Source organism: Triturus cristatus, chromosome 6, assembly GCF_964204655.1.
Source record: "Triturus cristatus chromosome 6, aTriCri1.1, whole genome shotgun sequence".
NCBI classification, from domain to species: Eukaryota; Metazoa; Chordata; class Amphibia; order Caudata; family Salamandridae; genus Triturus; species Triturus cristatus.
In genome coordinates, this window is record NC_140589.1 from 1,676,964,511 (window position 1) to 1,676,978,451 (window position 13,941).

Sequence of the window (13,941 nt, forward strand, 5' to 3'; positions counted from 1 at the left end):
CCAGTGGCCAAAGGGACATGCGCACTTTGAAAGGTGCACAAACAGCCTACCCTCCTCCCTGCTGCTGTCATTTAGCAGCAGTCCCGTCCCCGTCCTGACTCTCGGTTCAGGGCGGGAGGATGAAAAATGCAATGGTAATGAATTACCATTTCATTTTTCATACTTGAGGGTAATTTAAGGGGGTGATGCTCCTCCGCTCCAACGGAGGAGCCTCTCCTGGTTGAACAGTAGGCATTGATCCGCTGCCAACTTTAAACCAAAAAAAAAAGTAAATGTAACTTTTTAAACGCAGTCCAGGTTCCTTTAACAAAAACAGGCTGCATGTAAAAAAACTTTACTTTATTGAAAGCCAGTCACAGGCACGGTGGTCTGCAGGCCCCTGCAGGCTCCTATCCCTGTGATGGTCTCCAACTGTAGTGAGTCTCAATTTGTAATCTATCTCATTAATATTCATGAAGAAGGCCGGATTGCGACCAGTATTGTGCGTCCAGATATTCCTTCATGCGGCCAAATGGTTGTCCGACTTCTCCTGCAAATTGCATATCTCTTTCAACCCTAGCTTCTCAGTTCCTACAATTTATTTAGTATTAACTATTTGTTATGCATCATAAATTGCCCGCCCAGGCATTTCTCTGTGAATGTCTGCAGAAAGGGGCTCAGAGGATAAGAAAGCTAAAGAACAATAACAGCACTAAATTCTGTGGGTATGGGACCAGAATATCATGGCCTAAATATCGTCTCCCCTGCAAATTGCATATCTCTTTCAACCCTATCTTCTCAGTTCCTATAATTTATTTAGTATTAACTATTTGTTATGCATCATAAATTGCCTGCCCAGGCATTTCTCTGTGAATGTCTGCAGAAAGGGGCTCAGAGGATAAGAAAGCTAAAGAACAATAACAGCACTAAATTCTGTGGGTATGGGACCAGAATATCATGGCCTAAATATCGTCTCACAAAAATATTGTGTCCTAAATAATTTATAAAATGATCACCTCACTGGAGTTAGTAATAAATCTACATCCAATCGAACAATACCATGTCAGGCAATATTTTTTTTAACTATACTCCAACATCTGGCCCAATATATCGCAACTCATACGTAAAATACTTTCTCATTGTCTGAAATTGTGCAAAGTTGTTATTCTAAATATATATATTATGTATATTTATATGTTAAATCTTATAATGGTGTTCTTTTTGTTGTCTTCATAGATTGATGACCACCTCTCTGTGTGCCCTGAAGCTGACCTAGAATGTCCATTTAAGAATTATGGCTGTCTGGTTAAGGTACCGACATATCCATTTACTATACTACTACAATCTGGCTGTTTTCTGCCATTTTTTATCCTTGACATGAGATTGTGAAGGTCTTCATATGTGATGTAAATAAATGCAGGGATGTCTGAAATTGCATCATATGGAATAAAACCAATTTGCATCTTGTCAATTTTCAGTGGTGGTTGGCGGATTTTAAAAGGGGTGGGGCGAAAAGGTTTTACCCAAGTACAGTTCTAAATTTGTTTAAAAAAACATAAGTGCCGGGCCCCTGTCAAGAGGCCCTGCAGCTTGCACTACGCAGTTCCCCAATAAGTGCCACCAGTGACACAGAGCACAACTACTAATCATCACAACCTACAAGTATGACATTTCAGACTATTCCAGGCCCCAATGCTACAATAATGACTTGGGCAGCAGATATTAGTCATTTTTAGTGTTCATTGAAATAATAAACAACTGTTGTTGTGTTGATCTCAAGTTTAGATAAACAGTGCAGACTGTCAAAAGTGCCGGGGTTAACATATAAGTTCCAGTGCCGAGCACCAGAAACCACCGGCTCAAATTAGGCGCTGTCCAAGGGTAGCATGCAACTATGTTTGAATGTTATTTGAGTGGTGATTAGTCGAGCCACTACATAAACTGGTCTTCATTGGGGTCATCGAGAACTTTGTAGACTTGTGAATAGCGTAACAGCTCCATCAGTGTGTGACGAGACAAGAGCCTGGACGGTGGTTTAGGAGGAGGGAGAAAGGGCTTCTATTTTGCACAGTAGTATAAGTATAATCATTCTGTTTGTGATGTTCTTGATACGGTTCTTGACAGACAGAGTTAGAGCAATGGTAAAGACCGGCGCTTTAGTGTAGGGTGATAGTTAGGGGGAATATGCTATTTAACTTCATATTGTACATCCACCCCTGAATGAGGGGCTTGTGGGTTGTTCCATTAACAAGGACAAAACCATTCCTTGTGGGATTAAGCTTCAGACGCAGTCCTCAAATCCAAGTTTGAATGATTTCCTGGCTCATTCTGTGTGTAAGAAACAGTTAGATGACAACATTTTGTGCGGACCTTGACATCTCTCTTGGTCCGGTCGCCATGCAGACAGCATTTTGTGAGCTAATTGCCACTGATAGTGTCTCTTCGAATTTAGCTGTCATTGACCTGATTCTTACCTCTTCTGTGTGTGTTTATTTTTCATGTGTTGAGAAGGAATAAAATCACGGCATGGACGAACCATCCTGAGTAGCAGGGCTCACAGAAGTCATTTGTACACAGCATTTGTAATCCATGTATTTACTCATGCAATACTTGTCTGCCTTGTTAATAACAACATTTGTATTGTTCTGCATGCATGACCTTCTCTTTCTAGCCTTCCTCTGAAAGGGTGGCCAGTCTCATATCTGCTTAGTGACTCCGCGTCAAGTGCTGCAGCTACAGCCAATGATAACTTATTGCAAACAGCACTTCGCAGGCAGCCACTTGGAAGCCCACATTATTAAGCTAAAAACCAAAATTACGAGCCCCAGAATGAAGGGCGTGTCTGGCTCAAAAGCCCGGAATGGATGAAGATGTGACACATGACATGGCTTGGAGTGGTGCAACTGCAACCCCCTTTTGGGAACATATGTGAAGGCTGGGCAGGCTTAGAACAGAGTGCAAACACAAGGAGATGATTGACGGAGTACTGAAAGTTTTCAGACACTCACCCCCAGTCACAGATCTGGGTTGAATCCATCATTGTTCTTTAGCTCACTTTGCCATCCCAGTTCAGACCTAGCCATATGCAAATCAGTCTTGACCCTGTGCCTCATGGGAACAGTCCAGCCCGAACTGCCTAGCCAGGTCTTCCCTGGACCGGAAACAAGCATTCTGGGACCGGTTTCGCAGAGCAGAGTACATCACTTGTGAACATCACCTTAAGCAGGAGTGGGGAAGGCTTGGTCACATAGAGGACTGGCAGAAAGGACATTGGGGCTTGGTAAGTGTCAGTCACATAACCGATTTGCCGCTGAGCGGTTGATAGGGCTAATTCCGATTCAGTGACATCAGACAGTAACTGTCGTACAGTGCACAGTTGGCCTCATGTCAGATTCATTTTTGAAAGGTCAGTTGGGTTGGGACAGAATCAGTCAAATAGCAATCTTCCATTTAAAAAAGTGATAAAGTTTAGGGTGGACTAATTCACTTACGAGGCACCCTCATACGTCTGACTGACTCTGCCCCACCACTGCTGCATCACATAATGAAAATTAAGTTAAAATAACAGTATACAACTGGGCTATTTGCAAATAACACGTTCACCTTGGTAGGTCTCTTAGAGCTGCTGACAGATAATGGATGTTTAATGTCAGTCAAATTAGTAATACTCACTTTATCGAAATATAAACGGCTGAGTGGACTCCCTAGAATTTGAACCTGTAACCATGTAGTCTAACATTGATCTCTGTAATGCATGCATCAATTATGAGCCTCCAACCCCTGAGAGTAAAGCAATATTCTTGACCAACAGCAAAAACAATACCTACATATATGTATATATATATATTTAATTTTAAAAAAGGGTCTAAACTTTGGTCTAGTAATTTGATTAAGTGACTCAATGCGTGGATATGGAGATTTCTAAGGTCCTGTTCTGGGGGCATAATTTGATTCGCTGGGGGAGTGTGTCTTGCTTCGGACTGGGTGGCTGCCCCCCCCCACCCACTCCCACTGCCCGTAAGCAAATGGGGCTAATTTGGAGAAACATTATTGAGCTAGAGGTCTTTAGGCTTTTTAGGAGGATCTTTTTTAGGCTATGATTTTACATAGCCAGGCAGGTGAGAGCTGCAAAGGGGCCTGGTCTTGCTCTGAAGTGTCCTCCTCCTTCATGCTGCCCTGCTAGCTATTGGCCATTTGACTCTCTTTGATTTGATACACAGCGTGCTATTGTGGACCTCTATTTTGGTACCTTTGTCTATCATTTTCAAAGCTACACTTGTTGAGAAAATGCAGAGCTGTAGCATATTATGACTGCCTCGAGTTTGGTTTATGATTTGATTTTTACCATGCTGGTTTTGGCGTGCAGAGCAAATTCTGTCGTGCTTAGGGTTATATGTGGATCTGGATCCCAATGCCTGCTCGTCTCTTGTATCGTGTCTGCAATAGTGGCCCTCAGTCACTGGCAAATTTAAAGTTAAATTTACACCTGTATATGTTCACATCATTATCTGGCTTCATGTTCAGGTTGGTTGAAAACAAAATTTATGCTGAAGCAATTGAGGTCAGTCTGCCTCATTGTGAACTGCAAAAAATGTCAAAGAAGGGTGCGGTGGTTAGAATCCCAGTTCAAGACCTGAAGAAAATAATGCTGGACCAGTAGATGCAATTTTCAGAGGTGGATTAGGCATAGGAGATATTTAAAGGCAGGGTCGAGGACTTTGAAGGGACATCCCTCAGAAATAAGGCGAGGTCTGTTTCTGCTGCAGGGGACTGAGGGGGCCCGCTATGGATTTGTTTTTGAAGAGAAGGTTGATGACTCAGATTATGATTAAGTTCTCATCCTACATATTGGCTCATGCGTTCTCAGTCTATACACATATTTCCCTTTTAGTGGAACATCAGTGGTGTGTTTGCTCACCGATTTGTGCTCGATTCCCTCATGACAACTCACCTACGTACTATTTGACATTTTGGGTAGGGGGTACATAGCGACCCCGCATTCTTCGTCAAAGGGGTGCATCTAAGGTTGGGAGTTGGATGAATTGGGTGGGATGTGGGGGTTGCTTAGGGGTTATTAAAGTTACGTAGCTGTGTTTGTTGGTTGAATGCAATCGTGATTAATTTACCTTTGAAGAGTGGCCATTCACTGAGATTGAGGTATGCTAAAGCCGTGCTTGTGTTAATTTTGGTGGCTACACTTAGTTTTGAGTATTAATGACATCAACATCATTGTTGATTTTGAGTTGAAATGTTAAGGATATATATGGGGTGGTAAAGTGAAGCAGGGTAAAATCCTGCCTAAATCCGTGGAATGCTTCTCTAGTAATGTTTCAAGACACCCATTTGAACAAAGTTGAACCTGAAGGGCTAGAGATGATATGGGGTCATCATATGAACTGTCCCTCATTTACTTTTTCGGCTGCATGGGTTTTATTAGAATTAGAAGATGGTACTGCGACCTGAGAGGATGGAAGGAGTGTGCAGGTTAGTTGATGAATAGGTGAGACCGGAAATGTTTGACACAAAGATTATTGGACCAGACTGCATGTGGATGGTCACAAGGATGACAGGTTATTACCCAGGTTACTTAAATGTTAAATAGTGCTCAGACAATCTGATCCACAAGGAATTCGATTGTGGAATTGGTGATGGATCAGAAAGGCGGTGTTGATGTATTTAGTGATTATTAGTTGTATATGCCATAGGTCCAGCAATTCTAAGAACAGATTCAGGATTTCCTGCTAGAGCTGTGACACTCGAACCACCATAGCATGTAAGAACCTTTAATAGTGCTTACGGCTTGGGTGATAGGCTGGGGAAAGTACCCCACTACAGATAGGTTACCTTTGGAGTTTAGCCTCAATTTACTGACCTGCTAGACCCCTCTAATAGGAATTAAGGAGGCACTCTCAACAGGTTTGTTCTCTTTTTCCATGCATGAGTCCTTGGACGTATTACCCCTCTAGCTGGAGAAAAATCCAGTTTCAAAAAAGCCCTTATGACTTATTAATGTAGATGCAATGATCATGACAAAGGAGCATGCTTCAGGCTCGATCCATCGCTGCTTGGTAACATACACCCTGCCCAACTGGATTTTATTCAGGATAGAAATATCGTGGCTATTGTATAGAAGATACACACAATGAAAGGATGATTGCTGCTGCTATCAGTTCAGTTCAATAAGCTTTATTTCGACAATACATAAAAGCATTATTACATAAAATACAGTTAAAAAAAATAAAACAGTGGGTTAAAATATTTTTAAAAACATGTGCAAGTAATCATAAGAGTCAGCTCATCCTAGTACGTTAAAAAGATAAATTCATGACACAAAAGCAGCAACAAGGATAGTTACGAATGAATAGAAATGTCAGAGTCTTTAGGTAACGCCAGAGCTCAGGAGTGGGATTCTGGCATCACAATCAAGGTGGGCTTAGTTCCAAGATCAGTGATTTTCAGTCACAAGTTGTGATCTTATAGTCCACATCCATCTCAGGAACTTAGCTACCGGTATTGAATAGCGAGGTGATGGATCAGTACGCAAAATTCTCAAGGCAATAGTACTTTGTCTGGTCCCCAGGTTCTTGCAGGTCTTTGCAAGCCATACTTTACTGGGGCCAGCATAGGCGGGGCAGACAAACAACACATGGGGATAGGTTTCTTCCTGGTCTGTACAAGTGGGGCCTTTGTTATCACCTTGTGTCGCCCAATTTGCAGTGAAAGACTTTAATGGAAGGAAGCCCACTCTAAATTGAAAATACAATTTGCGTTCAAAGGGTTTTAAGATTGCGTCCCAGAAAAGCTCAAGGCTTGGCCAAGGTTTAAATGTTAAGAATCTCGCCGGCAGCATTGTATAATCACATGATCTAGTGGTGTTTCTGCCGACCAGTTGCCAGTATCTTTCCTTAATTATATCTCTTGATGGGAACTGGGTACTAGATGAAGTTCCCTACAGTTGCGACAATCCCATGCTAACCAGGACCCTTTTGATATCATGTAGCCAGCTGATTTTGTGGAAGCGATTCACCTCAGTGACATCCATTTGCCCATCAGCAAAGGCGGCCAATTCCGGGCTGCACCAGATTCTGCCCCAGTACAAGATAGGGCATAGCCTGGCTAGGTCTACCTGTGCTTTCCTGCCTAGGTCATTCAGTAAGGGTAACACAGGAGTGCTTTCTGGTAAGATGGTTATCATTTGGAGGACCCTATCTTCCGATGAGATAAGCTGCGTTAGTTTCTCAAAGCCCCATATTTCTGCCCATACAGGACAGAGCTCACTACTTTCGCATTATAAATCTGCAGCACCGGGTTCACTGGCTTTGTGAGAGATGTTTTAATTTAATTGTTTAGGGCACCAGCTAGTTGGCGATGTTTCATTATCATAGTATCAATGTGGGGCCTCCATCTCATTCCCTTCTCCAGGGTAATTCCTAAATAGGTGAATGTGTCTACCTGTTCTAGAGGTACCCTATCTGAAATTAATTTACCCCTGAATGTTCTGTGCTGTTTAAAAGTCATGAATTTAGTTGATTTTAACGCCTCGTAAAGAACAGAAGTCTTCAAAGCGTAACAGGGCACACTGTAGGTCAATGGGAGTCTTTGAAATGATAAGCATGTCGTCTGTAAACATTAAAATTGGAGTCTTTTTAGCTGCTAAAACCGGTGCATCAGTGGAGACAGTGGCTAAAACTTTTGCAACTCCGTTGATAAAAAGGGAAAATAGTGTGGGTGCCATTGCACACCCTTGAAACCATTGGCACACTCCCTTTTCCACAGGGAAGGGATCTGTTGCGTTCCCCTGAGAACCCCAGCGAATTTGTGCAAAATTTCCCACATGGAGACGGACAATAAGGGAGAGCAGGTCCTAAGGCATCCCCAGCTCCTGTAGCACCACCCAAAGTTTGTTGCATGAGACCAGGTCAAAAGCTGACTTAAGGTCGACAAAGGCAGCATACATGCTGCCCTTGCCAAGGACTATAGTCCGACAGTATATTAAAATAAATCCGAAGACTTGGTCTGTAGTGTTGATATGTGCCCGAAATCCCGCCTGGAGCGGGGTTAAAATATCGTTAGCATCTATTCACTCTTGGACCTTTGCCAGGAGGAGGCAGGCTACCACCTTTTGGATGGAATCAATTAGGCTTATTGGCCTATAGTTTCCTGGTAATGACTTGTCACCCTTTGTATATACTGGAATAATCTCCGCCCCCCCCCCTCTGGGAATCTGGGATGAATGCACCATGGGCAATGGCATTTGCCAGAAACATTATGTACCTGCTCCATTTGACCTTGTCACGTAAGAAGACATCGGCAGGAATACTGTTGATGCCCGGGGCTCTCACCCCTGCGATGGCACGGAGGGTGGCTCTTACATCAGCTAGGTCAAAAACCTTATCAGGTAAATAAAAGTGGATGGGGAAAGGCTCACTAACCTCATCATCGTTGTTAGCATATTGTATAGCAAAGTGTTTAACCCTGAAGTCTGCTGCTACATGGTTTTGTGGGGTGAGTGAGTCTCCACCCCCCACCCCATATTACCAGGTTCCAGAAATGTTGGAGATTGTTTTTGGTGCATGCTAGTTTAAGATCTATTTTCATCCCATGTTTTTTGCCATTTCCTGTGCCTTCTTGTAGGTTTTCCTGGCTTTCTGTACTGTATACGAATTGCCCGATCTAATAGCCTCCCCTAAAAATCTGCTAGCTTGCTTGAATTCTTTATTGAACAAGTGGTGCTTGGGCTTTATATAGTTCTCCTTAGCCCTGTAAGGACTTTGGAAGTGTGAACACATTTTGGCAAATAATGTATTATGAATCGTTGTTATGGCATTAATTGGCTGAGAATTAAGGAGGGAAACCTCAATTTCTGCTATCGCATTCTCGGTATCACTGGCAATAATGGACAAAGTGTCCGATTATTCTAAGATCTTGGGCCATTTAAGTCTCCGCATAGCATTGGTGGTTTGTAGGTCTCTGGTGGTTAATAGATTGGGAGGGTGTGTTGGTTTGTGTAGCTTCCTAAATTCGAATACAGAGCATAATGGATTGTGATCACTCTCCTCACGGTCTATTCATATGGCTGGAGTCAGGACACTACCTCTTGTTTGGCTTCTACTAGACATACTGCATTTCTATTTTTAAGAAAACTGAATCAGCCATTCTCTGTTTTTAATCTCTTATTAGGAAGTACGGTGAGTTTGCGTTTCCATGAAACATTGTATAGAGATCTGCAATGCACTGGTGAATCATATATATATATATATATATATATATATATATATATATATATATATATATATATATATATATATATATATATATATATATATATATATAAAAAGAAGCCTTACGCTACTCCAGCATAAGAAGAGAGTCGCACTCAGGATTCAAATAGGCGAAAAGCAATTTTATTGACTCTGACGCGTTTCAACGACAACCGTCTTTGTCAAAGAGTCATTCAGTAACCCGGAAGTGGTCAAGGGCTTAAAAGTACTTCCTCACAAATAAGTAGACATAGAAAACAGGGTGAGTTACAAAGTGAAACTGCAGTGTTGATTCAGTGAAAAACAGACTATCACAGTAAATACATGTGAAATCCATACATAGAATCACACAATTTCAAATACATATACATGATTCATCAAACTGAAGTACAGAGAGTCAACATATATGTATGAATAAAATATAATAAAAATAATAATAAATGCCAAGTGGCAAAGAAGGCCATGGTATTATGCAAGTGCATGAATAACAAATGTCTCACCCAAAGTTAACATATATACAGGCAATTGCCACTCCAAACACCGTAAAGGAAATATAACCTTTCTCGTAGTTGCCTACTGCGGGGGAAAAAACTAAGTCACCCTGTTCGACCACCTACGGGTTGCTAGTTAAACACAAAGAAAAGGGGAACAATGTACAAGGACAGAACGTACCAGCAAGTTAGCATCATCATATGTTGAAAACAAGAATCACATAAAAATCACATAAAACAAAACAACCTAGGCCAACCAAGATACACCTCGAGCAGCCGCTCAAGAGGACTAGCAAAAAGGCCCAGGCATCAATGCATATATCCAAAGTGGATATAGGCAAGTCATAACCCAAAGTTACTAGGGCAGATGTGAGAAACAAGGGGATATAGAGGGAATAAAGAGGGAATAAAAGGGCAAGGAGCTAGGATAAAGACAAAGACAAGGGAAGAAGGGAGGGAAAGAGAAAGAAAAAGATAGAAAAAGATAAAGATAAAGATAAAGATGAAGGTTGAGATGACAATAAAATAAAGGGCAAAAGTGTCAAGGAAAAGTATGTGTACGTATATATTCTTGAAAATGCATTAGAAACTGTAATGGGTACATTCATAGACAAAAACACCAAAAACATCAGAGAAGGGTAGGGAAAGACCAGGAGTAATAATACCGAACAAAATTGCCCAGAGAAGCTACAATTCCATTGCTGACACAAGGAATAATATCATGCTAATCATAAACAAAATAGAATCTGGTCCAACTATCCAAGATGAATGTGGAGATCCTCCTCCTGATTGAGCCCACCAGGGAACTTGCTGCATAATTTAATAATATATTCTGATTCTAGGCGCCTCAATCGCCGTTGCCGGTCACCACCTCTAGTATTAGCAGGAACCCTGTCGATACCAAAAAATGCAATCTTAGTATTAATGTCCTTGATGTCACCATGCATTACATGACAATGTTTCGCAATAGCATAAGACATGTCACCATTTTTCACTGCGCGCAGATGTTCCAAAATGCGTTTCTTCACAGGGAAGATAGTACTCCCCACATAGCGTAGGCCACAAATACAGCTGATGACATATACCACATACTCGGTGTTACAATTGATGAAATTCCGTATTTTTCCTTGTTTGCCATTGGGGAGAGAAAAAGTTTTGACATTGGAACTGCAACTACACGCCTTACATCTACCACATTTGTAAAACCCTGGGAGTTCCCTCAACCACGATTTGGGTGTAGAACTGGGTATAGTCAAGTGACTGTGAACCAAGAGGTCTCTTAAGGATCGACACTTGCGATAAGTGATGTGAGGAGTAGGGCTGACCAATTTACCAATAATAACATCACTCCTAATAATATGCCAATGTTTGCGTATTATCTGGTGTAAGTCTCGTGATGCGGAATTATATGTGGTGATCAATCTTACTTCTTGTTTATCACTAGCCTGAGGTTTAGGAGTAAGTAAACTGCTTCTTACTCTAGTGTCCACTTTCCGAATGGCTGTTTTTAGATTCTTGGCAGTGTAGCCTCTACTCCTAAATCTTGTCTGCATGTTAGTGACCTCTTTCTCAAACAGTGCTTGGGTACTGCAATTTCTCTTTGCTCTTAAAAATTCACCATAGGGAATACTACGTTTTAAACCCACTGGATGGTGACTTCCAAAATGTAAGATACTATTGCCTGAAGTAGGTTTCCTGTACAGTTTCGTTTGTAAGGTGCCCCCTCCTACCTCAACCTGAACATCTAAAAATTCAATGGTCTGAGGATCGGTTTTACTCGTAAATTCCAAATTCAGTTCATTTAGTGAAAGACCCTGGATGAAGCAGTCAAGGTCATCCTGTGGACCGTCCCAAATCATGAAGATATCATCTATGTACCGGGTCCACAGGATGACATTCTCCTGATATTTTGCATTACCGTCATGCCACAGATGTTCCGCCTCCCACCACCCCATCATGAGGCAGGCGTAACTCGGTGCAAAACAACTGCCCATCGCAGTTCCTGTATATTGTTCGTACCACTGATCTTCAAATAAAAAACAGTTATTGTGCAAACAAAAGTGTAACATCTGTAATAAGACAGTGGTATGGTCAAACAGTGTTAGCGGTCTGTCCCTCAAGAAATATTTACATGCTGCAATACCAACGTCATGTTCAATGCAGGTGTATAGCGCGACAACATCAATTGTTGCCAGAATGTAAGTATCCTGCCAAGGAATTTCCTGTATTTTAGAGAGAAAGTCCATAGTGTCCCTACAGTAAGAGGGAAGGTTGCAAACATATGGACTAAGAAAGTAGTCCAAATAAATGGAGGTATTCTCTAAAAGACTCTGGTTCGCTGCAATTATTGGTCTTCCTGGAGGATCTGTCGGATGTTTATGCACCTTGGGCAAAAGGTAAAAGACTGGAACCATAGGTTTCTGTACGAGCAAAAAAAGATATTCATTTTTGCTCAATAAATCGTTTTGTTGCCAGCCTTCTAGCATAGCATGGTATTCACATATGGTTTTATTGTATCTGCCCAAACTGGAACGTAAATAACTTCCAGAGAACTCCAGTTGGCGCTTAGCCTCCGTACGATATTTGTCAATGTCCCATAGGACCACATTTCCTCCTTTGTCGGAAGGTTTTATGACAAAATTAGTCGCTTTTTCGAGGGACGCCAGTCCACTTCTCTGTGCGGGTGTCAGATTATGTGCAAAAGTATTCTGCTGTCTCTTCCATAAGTCAAGCATATCCTTAAGAATGACCTCATGAAAAGTATCGATCCCATCATGTAAGGTTATAGGATTAAACCTAGATTTTGGTTTAAAGTCATTCCTGGATTTCCTGCTAATCTCCATGTCCATATTAATCAAAAGTTCTCGGTCCGTAGACCAATCCTTTGTGCCTGTCTGAAATTCCCTGAGTATAGACAAAGTCGCAATATCACTAATAGCTAAAGTACCCTCAGCCGACTCCAAGGTGATAGTGCCATCATGTTTGGGATTACCAATATTGGTATTGCGTGCAGTGTGAATTTTGAGTAGTTTCAGTGTGCGCATGAAGAAAAACAGATCTATACGTGTTTTTGCATAATCAAAATTCGCAGTAGGGCAAAATGAGAGGCCCAGCTCCAATACTGATCTCTCTTCTGGGGTGATTTCGTGGGAGGAAAGGTTAATAATAGAAAGATTGGTTTGCTCACCTTTCATTTGTTCCGTTTTGATCGCCTGGAGCCTCTCCCACGTGGCGTTTCGTTTTCGCTCCCCTTCCCCACCTCTCCTGCACCTTCTTTTCCTCGATCTCTGCCTCCTCCTTTGCCTCTTCCCCGAGCCGTTTTTTTTGTTGAATTGAGGCTCAGTTGGACAAAACGGTATTCCTCAAGTGCTGTGAAAGGACCTCTTTCTGAGCCCACACGGCTTTCATCCTCCGACGAAGCAATCGAGCTGGACCCGGAGGCCTCCGATTCCTGGATATGAAGTGCTTCAACGTTCTTGTAGTCCCGTCTGATGGCATCGTACTTACGGCTGAAGGTCAGAATGCGCCCTTGTGCGTAATCATTACGATCCCGAATGAATTTCCATCTTTTCCTAGCTTTAATCCCATCTTCGTATTTCGTCAACCTTGTCGTCATTTCCTTGACGAAATTAGTAATTTCTTCCTGAGACGTTGACTTGTTTAACTCTTCGCGAAGCTGTTTAAGCTCCTCCTCAATCTGCTGAAGTTCGATGGCAGCATATTTAGAGAGGAGCCCTAACATTTGTTTGCAGGTAGTCGCCATCAAACCCGACCATTCCTCCAATAGTTTCGGATTTGGATTTTGGTATGTGGGGGTCACCAGGATTCGCAGCCCCCTTGGGACACGCCCCACTTCGATATAGTTGTCGAGTGATATTACTTCCCAACTCCTATTAATTTGCTTCTTGCAAAGCTTCTCAAGTCTATTAAGGTCCTGACGGAGTGTTCTTTCACCACTGGACTCAGTGCCCTGGTCACGCGTGGGTGCTCCTTGCAGGTCCCCATCTATTTCTGAGAATAATGTTTTCGCTTCGTCAAGTCTACTCCGAATAGATTCACACATCGTCCTGTTACTGCAGGATGTTCAATACACTTGCTGGATTATGTTCACCTCAATCGCCATTCACGAATCCTCTCTAGTTCGACCGACAGACACGGAAGTGTGATGTCAGGAACGAAAGGTCCCCTGCCGTTTTCAATCAAGTACACAG

The 13,941-nt window shown here is 42.1% G+C and overlaps 1 protein-coding gene across 2 annotated transcripts in view; it reads left to right on the forward strand.

Moving 5' to 3' along the window:
* TRAF5 (TNF receptor associated factor 5) overlaps nt 1–13,941 on the forward strand; it is a 242,013-nt gene that overhangs the window by 193,486 nt on the left and 34,586 nt on the right. For both annotated transcript variants that reach the window (XM_085612843.1, XM_085612844.1), the window contains one exon: nt 1,216–1,290. In XM_085612843.1, coding sequence (XP_085468969.1) covers nt 1,216–1,290 — 75 coding nt within the window. The remainder of the gene's footprint in view (nt 1–1,215; nt 1,291–13,941) is intronic.